General features: G+C 43.0%; 1 protein-coding gene across 1 annotated transcript in view; it reads left to right on the forward strand.

Moving 5' to 3' along the window:
- The window catches only part of TXNL1 (thioredoxin like 1), a 34011-nt gene that overhangs the window by 702 nt on the left and 8984 nt on the right, over window positions 1-24325 (forward strand). Inside the window, exons 2-6 of the mRNA XM_089690074.1 lie at window positions 4237-4333; window positions 5220-5393; window positions 6590-6712; window positions 14028-14097; window positions 20450-20622. Of these exons, the coding sequence (XP_089546200.1) occupies window positions 4237-4333; window positions 5220-5393; window positions 6590-6712; window positions 14028-14097; window positions 20450-20622 (637 nt within the window). The remainder of the gene's footprint in view (window positions 1-4236; window positions 4334-5219; window positions 5394-6589; window positions 6713-14027; window positions 14098-20449; window positions 20623-24325) is intronic.

A 24325-nucleotide genomic window follows, 5' to 3' on the forward strand; every position in this document is an offset into this window, starting at 1 on the left:
TGTGTCCGGTCTGTATTCATACTACCCGCCTGACTGTATTCATACTACCAATCTGTGTGTGTGTCCGGTCTGTATTCATACACGGTGGCCTTCAGAATGGAGTTTTGTGCAGCAGGTATTGGTCACCTGGCCACTGGTATTGCCCACCTGGCCACTGGTATTGCCCGGTACTACTGATCAAGGCGACCGATACCCTGAGGTGTTAAAGGCAGCAGTGTTGTGGACTGTTTTCTCCTTTGTCAATAGACTCCTAATTGCGGTACTTGGTTAGTTTTATGTAAATAGTCTGATTGTTATTAGTAGGTTTCTGGTGTTTCTTGGCTTCACCCTGGAATGTACTTTTTGCACTAATGAATCCATTGTTAGACACATGAGGGGGAGTGTCCTAATAACATTCAGATCAGCCTTTCACATCCAGGGCTCTGTGGTGCTCTAGGGTTCCTCCAGAGGTTGTAGGGGTTCCCTGAGCAATGAGCGTCTTCTGCCTGTCAGGTGAGTAGCCATTGATAGCAATCATCTTTTAGACATCTGTAAGTGGAGGATTCTTCCTAATGACCTCAAATGTAAGGAGCATTCTTCTCTGATCACTACTCTAATATACAGTGAGCTGTACTCCTACTACCGATCTGTGTACTGTACATGTCCATGCCTCATGACATGGGGCCATCACTATTGCCTGTGGGGAGCATGACATGGGGCCATCACTTTTGCCTATGGGGAGCATGACATGGGGCCATCACTTTTGCCTATGGGGAGCATGACATGGGGCCGTCGCTATTGCCTATGGGGAGCATGACATGGGGCCGTCGCTATTGCCTATGGGGAGCATGACATGGGGCCGTCGCTATTGCCTATGGGGAGCATGACATGGGGCCGTCGCTATTGCCTGTGGGGAGCATGACATGGGGCCGTCGCTATTGCCTGTGGGGAGCATGACATGGGGCCGTCGCTATTGCCTGTGGGGAGCATGACATGGGGCCGTCGCTATTGCCTGTGGGGAGCATGACATGGGGCCGTCGCTATTGCCTGTGGGGAGCATGACATGGGGCCGTCGCTATTGCCTGTGGGGAGCATGACATGGGGCCGTCGCTATTGCCTGTGGGGAGCATGACATGGGGCCGTCGCTATTGCCTGTGGGGAGCATGACATGGGGCCGTCGCTATTGCCTGTGGGGAGCATGACATGGGGCCGTCGCTATTGCCTGTGGGGAGCATGACATGGGGCCGTCGCTATTGCCTGTGGGGAGCATGACATGGGGCCGTCGCTATTGCCTGTGGGGAGCATGACATGGGGCCGTCGCTATTGCCTGTGGGGAGCATGACATGGGGCCGTCGCTATTGCCTGTGGGGAGCATGACATGGGGCCGTCGCTATTGCCTGTGGGGAGCATTATGACGGGGAGCATGACATGGGGCCCGTACGTTGCTGGAGTTTGAGCAGCTGCAGGCATCCCAGTACCGATTTTGTCTGTACTTATCCTGCCGGGCCCGACTGCGCCCCGTCTGTACTTATCCTGCCGGGCCCGACTGCGCCCCGTCTGTACTTATCCTGCCGGGCCCGACTGCGCCCCGTCTGTACTTATCCTGCCGGGCCCGACTGCGCCCCGTCTGTACTTATCCTGCCGGGCCCGACTGCGCCCCGGCTGTACTTATCCTGCCGGGCCCGACTGCGCCCCGGCTGTACTTATCCTGCCGGGCCCGACTGCGCCCCGGCTGTACTTATCCTGCCGGGCCCGGCTGTACTTATCCTGCCGGGCCCGACTGCGCCCCGGCTGTGTTTTGTCCTGCCGGGCCCGGCTGCGCCCCGGCTGTGTTTTGTGTACAGAGCCTTATACTGTACTCCTCCTGATGTATAATACCTGTGGTCAGGGCAGGCTATGTAACAGTAGGAGTGCATTATCAGGCTTAGTACATGGATCAGTAGTAGGGGGAGATTTACTAAAGCTTGAGACCAAAGAATCTGGTGCAGCTATGTATGGCAACCAATCAGCTACTAGGTGTGGTCAAAGCTTTACTGAACATTTGTCACCCAACTGATACCCCGTGCAGAAAGCTCTCCATAAGGTACCGCAGGCTCAGTACTGAAGGGTACAGTGTTGAGTAATATTGTAGAATGTAGTGGTATGTTTTCTCCATTATAAATTGACTCTTCATTCAGGTACTTCATTAGTTTTCATTATAACAAATTATTTACAGAATAGGTTTCTGGTGTTTCTTGGCTTTAACCCCTGGAATACATTTCTTCCACTAGTGAATAAGTTGTTACAAACTTAAGGGGGAATGTCCGTGTCCTAATAAGGAGGACAGAGACCCCGGGACAGTTGAGGCTGGTCTGCACTACTCTGTATCGGGATGGGGCTCAGGGAAGGTTGGGTGGGGGTGCTGCTGAACACAGGTTTTTTTTTTTTTTTTTTTTTTTTACCTTTTGTGCATATGTAAAAAGCCTGGAGCCTTTACAACCACTTTAATACTTGTCCTTGTGGTCCAGTGCTGTCTTTCTCTCACTCAAAGCTTTCAGTGGTTTTTGTTTTTTTCTTCCACGCTGCAATTTTGCATTCAGGAGATTTGTGATAGTCAGAAAGTAACATCTAGCTCTCGGATCCAAGGTGTCTGCACTGGCCCTTATGGTGCTCTGTAGACTTGCCTCCTGAGTGACCCAGCCCCCCGATGAATGGATCTGAGAATAATATCAGAGTGACCGCATAGTGGTGGTTGGGGTAACGGGTGCATGTAGCACACTGTGGTGCATGGTGGGCATGGCAAAGTTTGGACTTGCGTGCGTAATGTGCAGGTGTCAGGCGTGTGTAATGTACAGAGTGCAGGGGGTACATAAGCAAACGCTTCCCTCTCCAGTTGTATTGCTGGTGCCTTAGCTCCCATGTGTCAGCCCTCCTGCTGATGGAACAGCCTGGGGGGGGGGGCAGTGGTCTGTACCCTTCCACATTTTGGGGGCTGTACATTTTTGCCCCATCTACTTTGCTCCCATATCGCTACTACTCCCACACAACTCCTGTTTTCTCTCCTCTCCATTGAATGCACGGAGCAGAACGTGTGACTCCAGAAAATATTTCATGCTGCACTGTGTTTATACCTAACCCCCCCCCCCCCGGTCACATCAAGCCTAACTTTGAAATCGTGCAACTTACAGTGAAGTCGGGTGAGATGCCGATTTCAGGTGCGATTGTTTCAAAATTGTCGGTCTTTCTTTGTTCATAATGCAAAAAATAAAGAATGCAGAGGTGATCAAATACCACTGAAATAAAGCTCTATTTGTGGGGAAAACAATGACATATATTTCATTTATGTACAGCGTTGCATGACCATGCAACTGTCCGTTGAAATAACGCAACGCCGTATCGCAAAAAATGTCCTGCTCAGGAAGGAGGGTAAATCTTCTGGAGGGCAAAAAAAAAAAATGTTATACTTACCTGCTCTCTGTGCAATGGTTTTGCACTGAGCAGCCCCGATTCTACTCTTCTTTGGTTCCCAGCCAGCGCTCCTGGCTCCTCCCTCCTTTCCAGTAAGACGCTTGCTCTGGGGGCATTGGCGCATTCTTGCTCCCGAGCCCCGCTCTCCACTTTCTCCACCTTGGCGCATTGGCAATGACTGCCCACAGTGGAAGCCAATGTCTCCTACTGCTTTGTCTCAGCCAGTAAGGAGAAAGAGAGACCCGGGACAGCCGAAGCTCCCATGCACAGCCCTGGATCGAGAGGATGCTCAGGTGTGTATAAAGGGGGCTGTGGGGGGAGCAGCACACAGGTGTTTATTTTTTGTTTTTTTTAACTTCAAGTGCATGATGGTAAATACCTTTTCGGCCTTTCAACCACTTTAAATTTTTTATTTTTTGGCATCCCATGGGTTTTCCAATGTGGATGTACTACCAGTGGGAATTAAACCTATATCAGATGCATATCCTGTTATGATTTATAGATTGGTGTTTGAAGCTCTGCACAGCAATCACAACCTAATGTCACTTTGCTGCATTAGGTGTGTAGAAATGTCTGGTCATCACAGGTCTGTGAATCATCGCTGCTCATCTGAGATTAAAAATAAGATTTTCCGATTTTAGTCTAATCCGTAATGAGCATATTAATTGGATTAAACGAGTCACCAGCCCTGATTGAGATTATACCTAGTACACAAGCGTACAGGTGAAGGTAGGGAGGGGAGTCCCCAGCTCTACGTCTGTGATTAGCATTTATTCTGCCTGGATTCTAAGTGTGTTTGTTGTATTTCAGGTGTGCTCCATGTGTGAGGATAGCACCGGTGTTCACATCACTTAGTAATAAGTATCCACAAGCCGTCTTTCTGGAAGTGGACGTACATCAGTGCCAAGTAAGTGGACTGTGCCTTTGACAGGCGGAATCTATGACTACTAGGTCATCTTGTAAAATGTTCTCTGCACCCAATACCTTGGTCTATCTACCTGCCAAAGCCATTTCAGCCGACTCCTACTCTGTTGTTTTGAGATGCAACAATGAGACTCTCAGAGGTCTAAAAGAAGGGGGTCAGAGCGGAGTAGAATCCCTGGTGGGGATTCTTATAGCATTCTGGAGGATAATTTTCTTACCATTATCCACTCAAGTGTCAGGTTGCCTAAATGAATACTCCACCTGACCCATGTGTATGGTTCCTTACCTAAATTGTACGGTGCTTCTCCTTGGAGAGCGCTGTTTTTATTTGAACAGCTGTCTAATCCAATCAAAGATCCATTCAGGGAGATATGTGAATGGAAGACTGCAAGTCCTGTTTGCCACCATAGACTCCTAGATCTTAATGGAGAAGCACCCTACAATTTAGGTAAGGAACCATACACATGGGGCATTCCTCCAGTGCCATAAGAGAAGGTCCATACCCTGGACGAGAGCAGCAGCTCTCTCTCTCATTGGATCAGACTTATCCTTAGGCTTCCGCTGCTGTCAGTAAAAGCCAGTGAAAAAAAAGAGGGGGGGGGGGGGCTGAGTTGTGCTCTGTGTGTCTTAGGGAGCCACAAAGCTGGCTCAGGAGCGAGTACGCTTGAAAGCCCCCATAGCAAGTTTGCTATGAGGGCACTCAGCTCAGGGGAGGAGCCAGCAGTGCTGGCGGGTGACCATAGAACTGGAAGATTGGAGCTGCTCTGTTTAAAACAATGCACAGAGTAGGTACGTATAACATGTTTATGTATTTTTTTGTAATTTTTACCTTTACAATCACTTTACATCTTTTAATTTGCCATTTTTAGGGAACCGCTGCTGCCAACAATATATCGGCAACCCCCACGTTTTTATTCTTCAGAAATAAAGTAAAAATTGATCAGTACCAAGGTGCAGATGCTGCTGGTTTAGAAGAAAAAATCAAACAGCACCTGGAGAATGATCCAGGGAACAATGAAGACACGGATATTCCCAAAGGATACGTATGTACATTGGCTGTCATTAAAATCTTTTCTTTATAGATGTACTCCTCATTTTGCATGCAGACCAAACTCACATTGTCAGGGGTTGGAACATACCATAACACTGCCATGGGTGCTTATTGTCATTATTTTACATTTTCGTTGGTATTGGTATACTTTGTTCAAGCCTCTGTCGCTTTGAGCTGGAAAGCTTGGTTTGCATGTAAATGCACATGTTAATGCTTTGTCTGAATGTTAACAGGTGGCATTAAAACAAAAAAAATCGGGTATTTAAAGTGGACCTGAACTCAACAAGTGATGGATTTGCTACCTTATTGAAATCTTAAATGTTGTGCCTAAGCAGCACCCTGGAAGATTTCCCTTGATTTGTGTTGATTTCACCCCCACCCCCTGAAAAATACCAGTGTACTTAAATCCACCAAGTAGAATCACTTTGAGATAATTAAAAATTGGTTCTGCACAAGAGACAAATGTATTCCTGGTACAATTAAAAATATGCTCTAATATGAGATCCATTTATTCCAAACTGCAGAATGCTGTTTCAGCTTTGTTGGCCAATAATGCCATGCTTTACATATGCTGCACTGATGATTGCTGACAAGAATGAAACTATCATAAAATGATGAAATGAACCACTTGAAATTGAACTTGCTTTGAATTTTCTGCTATCTCTCTGATGGATTTTAGTTTTTGAAGCCTTACAATGGCCTCTTTCACTTGCATGGGCAGCTCCTTTTGAACACATGATGAAGGTTCACAGCAATAGATTCCAAATGCAAATACACTTAGAATGAACTCCAGACCTTTTACCTGTTTAATTGATGAAGAAATAATGGAATAGCCCACACCTGGCCATGAAACAGTTTTTTATTCAATTGTCCAATTACTTTTGGTCCCTTGGAAAAAAAGGGGATGGTTACTCTTAGCTGTAATTCCTAAACCCTTCCTTCAGTTTGAATGTACATACCCTCAAATTAAACCTGAGTGTGTGCACTTTCAGCCCATATCCATTTTATAACTATAGCTTGAATGTTTTTGTAAATACCTGAAAAAAAACAAAAAATTGTGCCTGTGTCCAAATTTTATATGGACCTAACTGTGTATATACTGTGGCATTTTGGATGTAGATAACACGTTTGCCTTTCAGGGAATAACTCGATTTTAATTTTTTTTGTTTTTTTATTGGTTCCTTGCAGATGGATTTAATGCCATTCGTAAACAAAGCTGGTTGTGAATGTCTTAATGAAAGTGATGACAATGAGTTTGAAAACTGCTTAAAGAAAGACCCAACATACCTTGAATCAGACTGCGATGAACAGGTAAGTTGTAGATGTAAAATAAATGTTCTTTCCTTAAGCAGTGATGTGGCTTTGGGAGGGAGAACCGTTCCATGGAATTTTAAACTTTGAATTTTATTCTGATGGGGTTTTCTTGTTCGGTTTTAAGTGTACCTGTGTACTAGTGTCAAACACAAAAGCAATGTTTGTAGACCAAAGCACTGCCTAGCTCATCAAATTCCCAGGAGTTAGCCAAAGTTATTTATTTAACAGACATTACTGACATTGCTGTTGTATGGAGCAATTATTCACTACAGGCTAGTGATGCCACTTTGTGACATGAGGCGCTTTTATTATTTGCTATATACAGCACTGTGGTATCAGGAAGTTTGTTTTTTTGTGTTTTTATTGGGCAGCTAAACTACTCCTGCAATCCATCATTCCAGCCTGCACTTTGTAGTCTCACTATTATGTTGATCTGCAGTCCTGTTGCTACATTGCAGCAAGCATTTCCAGTTTAAAAAAAAAAGTTTGGCCAAATTGTGCACATGCTATGTTGTCAGAATCCCAGCATTTGCGTTTTCTGGGCATTTTTCTGACTCCGTCTGGCTCTGTTAGTCCAGAAGTCAGAAGTGATCAATGTCTGATTTAAAAAAAAAAAAAAAAAACCATTTAAAACAAAACTTTACCATGCTATCCATTCCCTCCCCTCATAGCTTTTCCAAACCACCATCTTGAAAGTTCCAGCAGATGTGCCTTCAGTCTCTTCCAGGTGCCATATACCTGTCAGAATCCAGTGTATGCACATTGTACAGTACACTGGCTCCTTGAGATAGTGTGACTTGGGAATCCCAGAAGGCGGTGAGGCCTAGGATGAAACGAAGTGCTGAGGCCAGACTACCAGAAAGTGCTGTACCTGAATTAACCTTCCTGGTGGTAATACAGAGTGTGATTTGGGGTTAATTTCAGTACCAAATGTGGTAACCCCGGGCAACACTCGGGATTACACTGCAGCGATTCCTTGAGCCTTACCTTGTCCCACGATCCCGCGAGGTCCTCTCGATGTGTCCCCCAGCCATGTCCACCGACCGATGCCGGCATCCGTCTTCCATTTCCTGCGAGCGTCGGGACATACGGGGGGGGGGGGGGGGGCGAAACCAGTGGGAGATTCAAAAAAGTAAAAATTTGACATACACACAATACGCTGTAATCTTTTAGATTACTGTATCAAACCATTTCACATACATTTTGTCCCGAGTGCTTTGTCCTGTGCCCTGCCTGCACTTTTACTGTTCTTTCTGCCTGCAAACTGAGAAACGTCCATGGCATCTAAAAAGTGTCCCTTTTTAGGTCAAAATCGGTTTTAGACTGGCTAGAGAACAGCGATAGTAAATCAGAACCACTTGCAGAATTGAGTGATAATGATTCGTGGGGAAATTTGTCATCAGACACTGAAAAACAATTCTGCGACTGAGCTCAGTGATGTGCGAACTTGGCGCTGTATTTCAAATTTCAGTGTTTTTGGTTTGATTATATTATTGAATTAAATTTATTATATTTTTTTAAAATCATTTTATATTATTTATGATTTCGTGTTTCAAACTTTATTCTACCCGGGATGTTTACTAGACTCTTGTTTGGACAGATTTAAGTGGGTTATTCCTAAGAATTACAGGCCTACAATATGAAACAACAAATTTCCATGCAAAAAAAGTAACGCTTTGACATTCAAAAATATTGATTAGTTAGACTGCCAGGGAGGTTAAGAGCCAATTTATAATGGAGAGACTGATGCCTGTGGTTGCTCGCCTGATGCCTGTTTAACCCCCCTGGCAGTATTCCCGAGTGTAGCTTGGGGTAAAGTTTCAGCACCACAAGCGGTAACCCCGAGCTACACTTGGGAATACTTTGCAGTGTTGCTCTGGGATCCCTTCTGCACTTATCTTGTCCTGCGCTCCCGCGATGTCCCTCCCGCAGTGTCCCCGGCCATCTCCTCCGGCCAATGCCGGCATCTGTCTTCCGGGTTCTATTCCCTGCGACGTCTGGACGTAACCGGCGGGAAATTTAAAAATGTAAAAAAGTGACATTCACTAAATACCCTAAAATCACATAGTATAACATTACTGTATCAAACCATTTCACATACATTTTGTCCCGAGTGCTTTGTCCTGTCCCCTGTCTGCATTTTTACTGTTCTTTCTGCCTGGAAACTGAGAAATGTCCATGGCGTCCAAAAAGCGTCCCTTTAGGTCAAAAGCGATTTTAGACCAGCTAGAGAACAGTGATAGTAAATTGGAACCACTTGCAGAATTGAGTGATAATGATTCGTGGGGAAATCCACAGGTCTTACCTGTCCATAATGCACAACAAGGGAAAGTCCTTCGTATAGCAGAACTCAGTGTTTGGTTAAAGGATTGGTGCAAAGCCGAAGGTTTTGGTTATGTTAGTCATGATGCTAGCCGGTGGTCTGACATTGAGCTGTACAAAAGAGATGGTCTGCATCCCTCACACAAGGACACTGAGCTTAGTAATGGAATCCAGGAGTTTTGGAGATTCATTTAACCGGCTCCTGCCCGCCATATATGGAAATGATGGACGCAAGGAGATTCTCTCGTTCTGGGAGGACCACATGCGATGTCCTCCCACTCTAACCGCGCGTGCGCTGCTCAGTGATCTGTGGTGCGCTGTGTCCCTTGGACACAGCGGATCACCGATCAACGGAAAGAGCTGAAGACGTCGACTCGGTCATGTCATCAGCTGTGTCCAATCACAGCTGATCGCATCTAAATAAGGAAATACCGGTTATCAGCATTTCTCTCCTCACGAGCTGTTACGCTGACAGCTCGTGAGGAGAGCCGGTAATCGGCATTCCTCAGAGGGGACATGTACACTGATTATCAAGGCACTGATCAGTGTGCCTTAATTATCTGTGTAGTGCCAGCAGTCAGTGCCCATCTGAGCTGCCTTTCAGTGCTGCCTAACAGTGCCAGTCAGTGCCATGAGTGCTGCCTTTCAGTGCCGCCTATGAGTGCCCATCGCTGCAGCCTTATTAGGGCACATCAGTGAAGGAGAAAAATCTCTTATTTACAAACTTTTATTACAAAAACTTAAACTTTTTTTTTTTTTTTTTGTTTTCAACATTTTTCAGTTTTTGGTTTGTTTAGCAAAAAATAAAAAACCCAGAGGTGATTAAATACCGCCAAAAGAAAGCTCTGTCTCAAAAAAATGATAAAAATGTCATATGGGTACAGTGTTGCATGACCGCGCAATTGTCGTTCAAAGTGTGACAGCGCTGAAAATTGGCCTGGGCAGGAAGGGGTTAAAGTGTCCTGTAGGCAAGTGGTTAAACTGAAAAATGGTGCAGAGATTTTATTGATGAGCATTTCTGTCCCCAGCAGGTTAAAACCAATGTGAGGGTTTGTGTTGCTTAGGATGGGGCTGATGGGGTAGTTGGTTCAGTTAGTTTCTGAAGCAAAAACGAAAGCTTTAGATAGCAGTATTTGTCATGTCATGTGCACTAATGCTCGTAGTTTAGGCAACAAGCTTTGTGAGATGACGGTGATTATTTCTACGGACAACTTGGACCTTGTTGCTATTACAGAGACATGGTGCAAGGATTCAGATGACTGGGAAATAACTATACCAGGGTATACACTGTACAGGAGCAGAGTAGGGAAGAGGGGAGGTAAGAGTTTGACATATATGTTAGAAATATCATAAGGCTAACATTCATAAAACAAATGAAATACTTGTAGCCCTCTGGGTCTGCCTTCCTACTGAACAGGGATCTTCCCTTAGTTGTTGTAGTATACAGGCCCCCAGGACAGACTGTAGACCATAACTTGAATGATGAGATAACTCGAATGGCAATGAAGGGAGAGGTTTTAATGGGGATTTTAACATACCTGTGGTTGTAAAGGGGAATAATTTTGTTTACCTTAATGCAGAGGATGCATTAACGTTCAAAAAATGTCAATAGTAGCACACCCCCCAGCCCCTTCTAAATTCTCATTAGAGCCCAATCTTGAGCCAGTGCTGTGCATGCCTGTAGTAGCTCTTCTTCCCTCTCCCAGGCTTGGCTTCTGCTGTTAGTCAAAACCTGTGAGCAGATAGTGTGGGGGGCATTGCCGAGCCGGGCTGTGTTTCTGGATAGACGCAAACGGCACAGCTCATGATCGAGCATGCATGTGTGCCCCCATAGGAAGTGGCTTTCTATGGGGGCAACCAGAAGTGGGAAGGAGAAGGATCAGAGCTGCTCTGTGCAAAACAATTGCATAGAACTGGTAAGTATAACATATTATTTTTTTTTTTGTTTAAAAAAAACAAAAAAAAAACTTTACAATCACTTTAACTGGAATTCTCAAACTGCACTTACAAGCAGGAGCAGGTATGTAATGGAGGCCATGAATGGGGTTTCTGTTCACCGTCAGCTGACATCATTAAGCCAGTGCAGGCTCAGAAAGGATCCTGACTCTGTCGGGATTCACCTAGATGCCTGGACTGACAGCTGGCTCAGCCTCTCAGCAAGCTGCTCTCTCCCCCTCCAGAGCTCAGTGCTCCAGTGAGTGCTGGTGGAGCAGGGCAGAGAGCCGGAGACTGACTGTCACCATCTCTCTGCAGGCTAAACACCAAGAGCTGCGTGGTCAGAGTTCGATCACTTACATCTGTCTTAGAGGTGGCTAGGGGCAGATGTAGTTGGGAACAGTGCTGCATCCATCTAGGTGAATTAGATTTTTTTTTTTTTTAATTTTAACTCTTTGGTTGTTCAGTGGATGTGCAGTTGGCTAAAGGATAGATACCAGAGTGTGGCTGTAAATGAGGGTTCATTTGGAATAGAGACCAGTCATTAGTGGTGTACCACAAGTCTCTGTACTTGGTCCTGTTCTATTTAATCTATATGTAAGTGATATATCTCAAGGGTTGGTGGGTAAGGTATTTTTTTTTTATGCTGATGACACAAAGATGTGCAATAGGGTTGATATCCTTGGAGGTGTCTGGAACATGATTTGGCATTACTTGAAGATTGGTCAAAGTTGTTGAAACTGCAGTTCAATGTTTCTAAATGTAAAATAATGCACCTAGGGAAAAAGAATCCCTTGAGAAAGTACAACATTGGGGGTACAGTGTTGGCCAGCACTACAGAGGAAAAGATTTGGGGGTACTTATCTCAGATGATTGCAAAATGTGTGAACAATGCGGCCAGGCAAGTGAATAAAATTCTAGGATGCATCACTATAGGGATCACCAGCAGGAGGAAGGAAGTCCTGATTCCCCTATTAGCTCTTCATTTGGAGTACTGTGTCCAGTTCTGGAGACCTCGAATCCAAAAAAGATATTGAGAGAGAATGACCAGATATGGGTAACAAAAATGGTGAAAGGTTTTATCCCCCAGACCTATCAGGAGAAACTTCAGGAACTTAATATGAGGGGAAGAAGAGTGTTCGAAACCTTTAAATACATCAAGGGAGTGAATAAGATTCAGGAGGGCAGGATTTTATGAAGCCAAGATCAAGAACATGGGACAGGACTTCAAACTGGCAGGAGGATAGACCAATACTTGTGGTCACATGAACTCCGTGAGGTACTGTAAGCTCCCTACTGCAACCTACAATTTATGAATGGGCTGCAAAATGCAGGCTACAGCGTTCATTAACTAATTGTCCTCCAGAGGATTTTACCTTCCTTCATGACCAGGCCATTTTTTGCGATATGACGCTGCATTACTTTAACTGACAATTTCACGGTCATGCAACGCTGCACCCAAATTAAATGTTTGTTTTTTTTTGTACCCACAAATGCAGCTTTCTTTCTGTGGTATTTGATTGCTTCTGCGTGTGTTTTTTTTTTTTTTTTTTTTTTTTTTTCTGCTATAAACGACCCAATTTTGAAAAAAAAACATTTTCGACTTTTTGCTAATAAACCTATCCAGTGAAAAAGATTTTATAAAATCAAATTTTGGCATAAATGTAGGCCAAAATGTATTGTGCTATATTTTTCTTTGCTAAAAAAAACAAAAATCCCAATACATGTAAATGAATTGGTTTAAGTGAAAGTTATAGCGTCTACGTGTGTGTGTGTGTGTGTGTGTGTGTGTGTGTGTGTGTGTGTGTGTGTGTGTGTGTAGAGAAAGATAGATAGATATAGATATATATTGGAATTTTTATTTTTTCCATACTAGTAATTGTGGCGATCAGCGACTTATAGCGGGACTGCGGCGGGCATTCTGACTAATTGCCACTGACATCCCCAGTGATGCTAATACAATGATTAGTGGTAATAAAAAGCACTGACACTGCACTAATGACACTGGGCAGGAAGGGGTTAACATCTGGGGCGATCAAAGGGTTAACTGTGTGCTGTTTTACTGTGTGTTTTTCTATGTAAGCATACTGCTTTGTATTGCTCTATTATGCAGAGTAATACAAAGCAGCATGCTGGTACGGACAGTGGAGAGATCTGTATTGTTTAGATACAGACCTCCCCCTTGTCATTGTTTCTCGGTGATCGTGGGGTGCCAGTAGGGAATCTTCGGCCGGGACCCAGTGATCAACAGTTTTAGCCACCAATGGCGGCACGCCGTTTCCTACATGGAAATGCAAAATCACATATATACACGTGATTTTGCGCAGCCCTGTAGCAGTAGTTCTGCTATAGGGTGGTATGGAAGCGGTTAATATTATGGAATATAGTGGTATGTTTTCTCCATTATAAATTGATTTTTAATTTGGGTACTTTTTAATATTTTTATGTAAATCGTTCGATTGTTATAATGAATAGGTTTATGGTGTTTCTTGGCTTTAACTCCTGGAATGCACTTTTTTTTTTTTTTTTTTTTTTTTTCTCCCCACAAGTGAATCGGTTGTTAAAACGTGGAAATGTGTGTGTCTTCAAGCTTAGATCAGCCTTTCACATCCAGGGCTCTGTGGTGCTCTAGGGTTCCTCCTGAGGTTTGTAGGGGTTCCCTGAGCAATGAGCTGCTTCTGCCTCTCAGATAAAATCCAACTGACAGCAATGATCTTTTAGCCATCTGCAAGAGGAGGATTCTTCCTAATGACCACAAATTTAAGGAGCATTCTTCTCTCTGATCACTACTCTAATATCCAGTGAGCTGTAGATATAGTAATCATTACCAAGGGTTCCCTGAGACCTGAACGTTATTTCAAGGGTTCCTTCCTGTTACAAGGTTGAAAAAGGCTGGCTTAGATTATAAAGAGATGTCATGATATTATTGCTCCGTATGAAACTATCGGCATGTTAATCACATATTGCAGCTTGAGTTATCAGACCTGTTCCTCATGGGTATTCTTTCGTATCACAAGCGGCCTCTCTGACCACCTTTTATATTTTCCCCCCACAGCTCCTTATCACTGTGGCTTTCAACCAGCCGGTTAAATTGTATTCTATGAAGCTTCAGGGTCCTGACAATGGTGAGTATGCCTGACTCCAGTTTTCAACCATTTTTCCTATTTCCATGCTTTGGTTTTGAAGAAAATGTCATGCCTTGCTTGTGTATAGTGACTTGTTAATGGTCTTGTACAGTGCTATATACCAGTATTAATTTTCTTAGGGACAAATTCCTTTTGATGTCACTTTGCAGGTTCTCAACATATTCCGGTTGAAAGTGTTTTTTGTTTTTCGTTGTTTTCAAAGTACACCTATCATGGAAGGATTATGTAAGCTGCCATTGCAGGAACAATAATATAGAAGTATAGCCATATAATATAGTAGAGATGGGTGTACTACCTTACATATTTTTTGGCAGACAAAAATTTTCACGTGTCGAAGATGTATTCAAAGGTTTTGCAGAATTTGCCATTTTTATATTTTTGCAAATTACTTTAACAAATCTTTGATGGGGGGAAAAAAGGGAGCATTAGAGACTGAATGACCTGGTTCCAGCCACCATTTACTTGTGGCAACCTCTGCTCAGGAAGCATCCCTTTGTTTCAGCTGAGCCTGAAGATGTTAAAGCACTTTTTCTTTCCTTTCATCCTCTATGAAAGACCATTTTAGCTTTGAATAGTTCAAACATTTTAATTACATAAACAAAGTCAAGGGTAGAGCTTTTTATTCTAATTCCCCGTTCTGCGTGCTTTTGGAAGGCCATGTTCAGTTTTGGGAACCTCTGTGTACTATCATCATGGTCTCCGGATAGCTGCCCTTAGACCTCTTTTTCCTTTGAGTAAATAAGCTATGAAGTAGTTTAATTTATTTTTACAGTGGCAGATTAGTTTATGGTGTTTTTTCTGCTAAATATCACGCTTAACACCTCCAGCACTCAGTTTTAAATGTACTTTTGCTAGGTCCAGTGAGATCACCTGCCCGATTTAAAAAATAAATAAATCGTGGCTGGTGTTTGCTCACCTTAGACCTACTTCTTCTTTTTTTTTTTATTTAATACACTGCTCAAGAAAATTAAAGGAACACTTTTTAATAAGAGTATAGCATCAAGTCTGTTAAATTCCTGGGATAGTGATCTGGTCAGTGAAGTAGCAGAGGGGGTTGTTAATCAGTTTCAGCTGCTTTTGGTGTTAATTTAATTAACAGGTGCACTAGATGAGCAACAATGAGACAACCCCAAAAACAGGAATGGTTTGTCAGGTGGAGGCCACTGACATTTTTTTCCCTTCAGATCTTTTCTGACTGTTTTGCATTTTGTTTGGGTCAGTGTGACTACTGCACAAACAAAAATGACCCAAAAGGTAGGCACAGTGGTTACCGTTGGTGACAAATATTTTCTGGGCTGGAATGCCACAAAAGCAGTACTGATTTCAAAGTGTAATCAAAAATTGTATTGCTTAATATTGGTTAAAACAGCCACCAACGTGAATTCAACACCAGTCATGAATAAAACAATTGAAAAACATGAATAGACAAAAAAAGACAGGACAAACAAAAATTAACAAACATCCGGACGCATGTAGAGTCAATCATGGGTTCTGTACCGTAGCAACCGCTGCATATTTGATTAAGAAATCTCGCGATAGATGTTTCCCATGTGTGAATCTTGGAAACCCTGCGGACTAACTGATGCTATGATGCCTTGAGTCCACTAGAACAGTGGTCGGCAAGCCGCGGTTCGCGAGCCACATGCGGCTCTTTACACACGCTAATGCGGCTCTTCTGTGTGCCGGGCGCCCGCTCCCCTCCCTCCTCTCGGGCGGCCGCCCCAAAAGTCAGGACCTTTTAATCCGGCCCGTGGATCTGGCTGTCAGGATGTGTGTAGGCGGGGCAGCGTGACGAGCGTGAGGGGAGGGGAGCTAGGCTCCTCTCACAGTCCGCCCTGAAGACCGGAACGGCACGGGAACACGGCGAGAGGAACGCGCGGAGCAAAGGTAAGTGAATTGACACAGGGGGGACTTAATATGGGGAATGAATTACTATATGGGGGATGAATTACTATATGGGGGATGAATTACTATATGGGGGATGTATTTTCAGTTTTAAAAATGTGGCTCTCAAAATAAATTTCAATCGTGGTTTTGGCGAGATTTGGCTCAGTTGAAAAAAAAGGTTGCCCACCACTGCACTAGAATATATCAATCATCATGACTTGAAAAACGTGCTGTGTATAGCAGGGCCCTCTGAGTTGGCACATCAGTCCTTGTATAAAGGTTCATCGAGTCAGTTGTATCTCTTATAGAGACTGACACATTGTTCACCACATAGGTGATCCCTGTGTGGAGTATTGGAAGAGGGGAGACTGTAGGAGTTCTGTGCGGTGATGGACACAAGTTTTTAATGTATATTGAGCCGCGTCAGCACAAAACACTCAACCAACTATGGATAACACAAGTGTTTGGTGTGTACTGAGCAACGTTGGCAAAGAACATGTGGCCAACTATGGATAACACAGTAGGACCTTTTTGCTTCATGTTCCTCCCGGTCCAATCTGGACCTAGTATATATGGAGAGTTTGAATGGAAGTCTGACTCAGATTGTTGTGATAGCAATTTATCCCTTGTGAGACCTCTCTGCCTAGCCTGTATAAGCAGATATAATCACTGTGGGCAATCCTTATCAGATAGCTGAACTCACCAATACTGTGTTCATTCAGAAGTTGCTTTATTCTGTACATGTGACAACAGGATACAGCAGAATGAATGGTTTCCAGTATTATGCGGTCAAAAGATGATACTTTTCTGTAGCGTACTATGCAGAGTACATGTGTCCCTGTTACATGTTGACTGTTAGCTGCATCCATGACACAGGAAGTGCTGTACTCAAGAAGAAGGGAGGAGCTTCATATACAAAGGAATTGTGTCATAGATCTCAGGGAGGTAATATGAAAAACAAGTGCATTACCAAATAAGACCACGGATGGCAGCATATAACTATAGAAATATCCATAGGAAATGGTACAAAGAATAAACTATATGAATTCTCATGTACATTAACATAAATATTAACTGTGTAACAGCATAAATGGTCCAGTGTCCATATGGGTCGTCACTACTTTGCAGTGAAAGCGGCATATACTTTACCACTCTTTCAGCTATTTGCAATGCTCCCGGAGTTCACAGCTCCACCTGTGACGTCACACACAACGTCACGTGCCTCGATCTCTCTATATGGGAAACCTATGTTGACAGCGTCCTAAGTGTCAAAATCAAGGGGAGCAGCAGTCATCCCTCCACACATACCGGATTGACACAGGCGGAGCTGTGAACTCGGGGAGCATTGGCAACAGCCGAAAGAGTGGTAAAGTATATGCCGCTTTCACTGCAAAGTAGTGACGACCCATATAGACACTGGACCATTCGAACACTCCATATATACTAGGTCCAGGTTGGACTGAGAGGAACATGAAGAAAAAGGTCCTACTGTGTTATCCATAGTTGGCCACATGTTCTTTGCTGGCTCTGCTCAGTACACACCAAACACTTGTGTTATCCATAGTACATACATTAAAAACTTTTCTATTACCACACAAAACTCCTACAGTCTCACCTTTTCCAGTACTCCTACACAGGGATCACCTATGTGGTGAACAAAGTGTCAGTCTCTGTAAGAGATACAACTGACTGGATGAACCCTTATACAAGGACTGATGTGCCGACTCATACAGGGCCCTGCTATACACATTGAGCACGTTTTTCAAGTCATGACAATTATTGATATATTCTAGTGCACTTGAGGCTCCATAGCATCAGTTAGTCAGCAGGGTTTCCAAGATTCACATATGGGAAATGCCTATTACGAGATTTATTAATCAAATATACATCGGTTACTGCGGTACAGAACCCATGAGTGACTCTACATGCGTTTGGACGTTTTTGTTATTTTTTTTTGTTCGGTCTTTTTTTGGTCTATTCATGTTTTTCAATTTGTTTTATTCATGACTGTTGTTGCTTGGAATTTACGTTGGTGATTTTAACCAATATTAAGTAAAAAATATAAAATTTTTGATTACAATTTGAATTCAGTACTGCTTTGTGGCATTCCAGCCCAGAAAATGTCACCAATGGTAACCACTGTGCCTACCTTTTTTGGGTCGTTTTTTTGTTTGTGGAATTTATTTTGGTTACGATGAAAACACTTAATTGAAGCGGAGGTATGCTGATATATGTATTTGTATCAACCTCAAATGTCCTTTTTGAGTCAGTGTCACTACTGGTAGCATGAGGTGATGCCTGGACCCTACGGAGGTTGCACAGGCAGTCCCAAGTCCTCCAGGATGGCACATCAATATGTGCCATTGTCAGAAGGTTTGCTGTGTCTCCCAGCACTGTCTCAAGAGCATGGAGGAGATTCCAGGGGGCAGGCAGTTACTCTAGGAGAGCTGGACAGGGCTGTAGAAGGTCCTTAATCCATCAGCAGGACCGATATCTGCTCCTTTGTGCAAGGAGGAACAGGCTGAGCACTGCCAGAGCCCTACAAAATGGCCTCTAGCAGGCCACTGGTGTGAATGTCTCTGACCAAAAAAAATCAGAAATGGACTTCATGAGGGTGGCCTGAGGATCTGACGTCTAATAGTGGGCCCTATGCTCACTGCCCAGCACCATACAGCTCGATTGGCATTTGCCATTGAACACCAGAATTGGCAGGTCTGCCACTGGCGCCCTGTGCTTGTCACAGATGAGTAGATTCACCCTGCGCACATGTGATAGATGTGAAAGGGTCTGGAGAAGCCGCGGAGAACGTTCTGCTGCTTGTAACATGTTTCAGCATGACTGTTTTGGCGGTGGGTCAGTGATGATCTGGGGAGGCATATCCATGGAGGGATGCACAGCCCTCTACAGGCTAGACAATGGCACCCTGACTGCCATTAGGTATCGGGATGAAATCCTTGGACCCATTGTCAGACCCTACTCTGGTGCAGTGGGTCCTGGGTTCCTCCTGGTGCAGTGGGTCCTGGGTTCCTCCTGGTACACAACAATGCCCGGCCTTATGTGGTGAGAGTATGCAGGCAGTTCCTGGAGGATGAACACCATTGAATGGCCCCCACGCTCACCTGACCTAAATCCAACAGAACACCTCTGGGATATCATGTTTCGATCCATCCTATGCCGCCAGGTTGCACCTCAGACTGTTAAGAAGCTCAGTGATCTCCTTGTCCATATCTGGGAGGAAATACCCCAGGACACCATCCATTGTCTCATTAGGAGCATGCATTGTCAGGCATGCATACGAGCACGTGGGGGCCATACAAACTGAGGACCATTTTGAGTTGCTGCAATGAAATTTCTGCAAAATAGACTAGCCTGTGGCACCATTTTTGCACTTTGATTTTCAGGGTGTCTTTGAATTCAGTCCTCTGTAGATTGATAATTTTCATTTCCATCAAACGATGGGGCATCCTTACGTTCCTAACACATTACCCCGTCCATATCAGTGTAGATAACCAGCATGATTTTTTTCCTCATTAAGATCTGATGTGTTTTCAAAGTGTTCCTTTTAAATTTTTTTGAGCAGTGTAGAAAGCACAATGAAATTGCTTTATGCAGAATACCTGGAGTTGTGTGCAGTAATACTCTAGAGAAGTCTGGTTGTAAGTGAAAGGTGAGCATACACTTTGAGTAATGTTAAGCACAAGAGGTGATCAAGGAGAGGTATAGTGGAGTGGCCAAATAATGGAATTATCATTGGTGGATTGAGGCACAGAAGTTCATTAACTGTGCACATTTCACATGCTGTGGTGGATTGCTTTGCTTGGAAAAGCACTATTGCACTTTTCCTAAAGTGAACTGTTTACACATCAAGCACAGACAGAGATACAGTATGCACTGGTCAGCCATAACTTTGACCACTGACAGGGTAATCCGGCTGGAACAGATCCAAAAATAGAAATTATATTGCAAATTAGATTTCAATCCAATCAAACATCTGTGGGATTTGCTGGAAAAACGAGTGATCCATGGAGGCCCATTGGCTGGGACCATGTATACGCTTTGCAAACCCGTTCCTTCCAATAGACTTGTAATTCCATGCCTTATTCAATTCCATTCATTCTCTTAGACCTGCGAGCCCATGTCTTCTGTAATCCCATTAATTCCTATAGACTTGCAAGTCCTTTCCCTGTTCAGTCTTATTCATTTCTGTAGATTTGAGAGCCCATGCCCTCTGCAATCCCATTCGCTCCTAAAGACTGGTATGTGCCCTCTGAAATCCCATTCCTTACTATAGACTTGTAAGCTCATGCCCTGTTCAGTTCTGTTTCTCTATGGGCTTTCCAGCTCATGTCCTCTGCAGTTCCATTCATCCCTATAGACTTTACTAGCATGTAGAAAGTTCTTCGTAAATAACTTTTTTTTTTTTTTTTTTTCTTTCTATCCACAGGGCAGGGTCCAAAGTATGTAAAAATATTCACAAACCTCCCACGATCCATGGATTTTGATGAAGCAATGAGAAGTGAACCTACTCAAGCTCTGGAATTGACAGCAGATGACATAAAAGAGGATAGCATCATACAGCTACGTTATGTTAAGTTTCAGAATGTAAATAGTGTAACGGTAAGTGTAAACTCGGCAAATTGGTGCTGGACCACTTCCAGCGCTCTAGATCAGTGGTCTCCAAACTGCGGCCCAGGGGCTGGATGTGGCCCTTTGCTTGCCTTTATCTGGCCCTTGGAGGACTATTCCATCCACTGACACCAACAACTGGGCATACGTCCTTCCAGTGACACCGTTGAAGGGCACAATCCCTCCCAATGACACCAACAATGGGGCACAGTTTATAGGTGTGTGTAACTTGGGAGCCAAACAAAAAAAACCTTAGGGATCGCTAACAATTAACACATACTCCAACTGTGCAATTTAAACCATATATCTATAAATGTTGCGCTCCTATTATCCAACTATATAGAGTGTGTGCAATATACTATTATATATACAAACTGACAAAATTTTCAACATATCAATAAAGTGATCATAATAAAGAAAACTAAATCCGTTTATCCAAAAAAAAGTCAAAATCCAACATCCATCATACTGCAGCAATTCTAGTAGGTTCCAGGATATGTGAACCAAAAGTTTATTAAGCCTGTATAATAGGCTTAGAAGGAGGTGAGTGCACATTTAATTTCACTGAAGGTTTCACAGAAAGTCACTGTATTATGTTTTAATCACTTTATCACAAATTTTGACTTTTTTTGAATAAACGGATTTATTTTTGTTTTTTATTATGATCACTTCATTGATATATTGAAAATTTGTTGTCAGTTTGTATATATATATATATAATAGTATATTTCACACACTCTATATAGTTGGATAATAGGAGTGCAACATTTATAAATATATGGGGCACAGTTTATCCCACTAACCCTAACGATTGGGTACTGTTCCTATCACTGACACCAATGATGAGGCATTGTTTACTCCCACTGACACCAGGACATTTTCTACTCTCACTGCTTTGTTTGGCCCCCAAAATGTATGAAGGACAGTATACTGGCCCTTTTTTGTTTAGAAAGTTTGGAGACCCATGCTCTAGATACTTGGCAACTTAACCTGGTATATTTTAAATAAATACATACAGTTGTACAGCAAAGGATATTCAGCAGTAACTAGATACAATCTGTAGTATGATGACCCCTTTCCACATGTAATCCCTACAGTCATGGGAAAAATGTAAGTATTCTCCATGGTAATTGTCATTTTCATCATATCTGAAGATGCAAACATTAGATCTTCATTCAAACAGTGCCTTCAGATAAAGGTGATGTACATGAACAAATGAGACATAACAGATGTGGTGTATTCATGTTTATAGTCTAAGTTAACAGAAAAGGAAGTTTTGTTACATGGAAATATTAAGTACACCCCTACTTTTTATCACCTTTTCAAATCCATGGAATTAAAATCTTGTGTTCCAGTTTAGATGTTCATGATTAGCACCTTCTTATGGAGTATGCAGGTTTAACTGGTCCTATGTAAACCTCAGATCTTTAGGGTGTAGTGTTCCTTTGCTATTGAGATGTGTGTGGCGTTATTGTGCCAAGATCCAGTGAATATTCTATGGGTCATCAGAAGAAGGCTATGGATGCCTATGCATCTTGTAAGATTTTTAAAAAGGTTGAGTACTGTCCGTGATACTTTTTTTTTTTTATTTGCACTAACATACAATTTTGAGGACAAGCTTTCGGGGAGTGTCCCCTTCTTCAAGGTCCAAGCAGTACTATACAAGTCACAAAGTTTTAGCAGAATGTTAGAAGAGATGAAGAGAAAAAAAAAAAGAGGCTAGAGATAAGACACAGCAAAAGGGGGGGGGGGGAGAGACAACATTCACACACAGAGGGAGTCCAGCTTGAGCTGATAGTCATAAGCCTGTTGGATAATGATTGAGGAATCCCATGTCCAAATTCAGGCCATTATCTCTTGTGTCAAATAGAATTCTCATTCTTAGTTCAAAGCTTTTTCTTTCCTGAATGGATTTGCTTGATAATTATATTTGACACAAGAGATAACGGCCTGAATTTGGACATGGCATTCCTCAATCATTATCCAACAGTTTTATGACTATCAGCTTAAGCTTGACTCCCTCTGTGACGTGAATGTTGTCTCCCACCCCCCCTTTTGCTTTTGCTGTGTCTTATCTCTAGCCTCCTTCTTTCTCTCTCCCCCCCCCCCCCCCCCCCCCCCCCAATCTCTTCTGACATTCTGCTAAAACGTTGTGATTTGTATAGTATTGCTTGGACCTTGAAGAAGGGGTCATACCCCGAAAGCTTGTCCTCAAAATTGTATCACGGACAGTACTCAATTGTTTCTGTCACGAATACGGCTACAATCACCTCAAGTAAAAAGATTACTAAATTATTTGAAACCATTTTAGCTTAAGAAAAATATATACTATTGGTGTAGATTTCAAATGACATTTAGTCTGTTCAGGACCAGCTGGCCCATCAAATTCAGCCCAAGAGATGACCTTTGATGCTAAAGTCTCCAAGAACCCCAAAAATGTATTGGGGAATCTGCAGGTAACTCTGAAAGTTGATCTTTAATGTTATAAGCTAAAGCACATGAAGTCCAAAAAGGAATGACTCAAAAATGGGCACGAAGGGTAATAGACTGGCCTAACTGGAGCCCTGTTTTGATATCCATTAACCACTTGTGTACTGGGCCAATTCTGACATTTGTCATACATGTACAAATCTGCTTTTTTTTTTTTTTTTTTCTCGTTTTTGCTAGGAATCCCCAGAGAAACCCCAAACATTTTATATGTATTTTTAAGCAGAGGCCCTAGAGAATAAAATGATAGGTGTTGCAATTTTTGTATGTCACACGGTATTCGAGCAGTAGTTTTTTTAAAAACATTTTTTGGAAATCAATTTAATGACTTTCACAACAAAGACAACATCCCTTGTGATAGCATGGCCCATGACAGGTCCTGTTTTTAAGGCGAGATCTGGGGTATATGAGACCTCATATTTTTCCTCTGGCCTTCAAAGCAGCAGATCAGAGATCGGTTTGATCTGCTAAACAAGCCTGTAACAGCATGTAAACAGACGGACTGAAACCAGAAATGACTAAATCCTCATTTCTGGTTTCTGAAATCACACGATGTAAGGAACAACATCAATTCTCCTCACTGTGTTTGGGGAAGCCGATGCCGCTAGTGGTATTATTAGCTGGCTCCCTGGTCACACGGAAGAGCCCAGTAAAATCGTTGGTCACAGGAATGGCAGGGGACCTCCACAGTCTGTAAAAGTAATGTATAGCCGCAAGGATTACTTGTACAATGTGCAGCCAGATCTAAAAAAAACAATAACAGGATCATGACTGTAGCTGCAGTGGTAAAAGCACTTAAACACCAGGATGTATATGTAGGTATGGCGATATTGAAGTGGCTACAATTTTGTAGAGGGATTTTGAAATGGATGGTTCCCGTAAGGAAACCCACATCTAGCAATTGTAGAAATTTGTCATGGAAAAGTGGTCAGAAATGATAATGCCAAAGACTGATGAGTGGTTATAAAATGTCTACAAGAAGTAATTTCTGTAGTTACAGTAACAACTTTTGAGGCCAAAGGTATGCATACATTATTCATAGTACATAATTACATCTATTGATATTATTGTTGAAAACATTTTGAAAAGCCTAGTTACCTTGTGTTTTTATTCAGGAATATCACCTTTTTATCTGGGGGCACTGTTTGAATAAGGAGCTAATGTTTGTCTCTTCAAATGTTGAAAGTCATTTTCAATGGGATGTACT

Source organism: Staurois parvus, unplaced genomic scaffold, assembly GCF_062004578.1.
Source record: "Staurois parvus isolate SC_StPar_1 unplaced genomic scaffold, SC_StPar_1.0 ptg000513l, whole genome shotgun sequence".
NCBI classification, from domain to species: Eukaryota; Metazoa; Chordata; class Amphibia; order Anura; family Ranidae; genus Staurois; species Staurois parvus.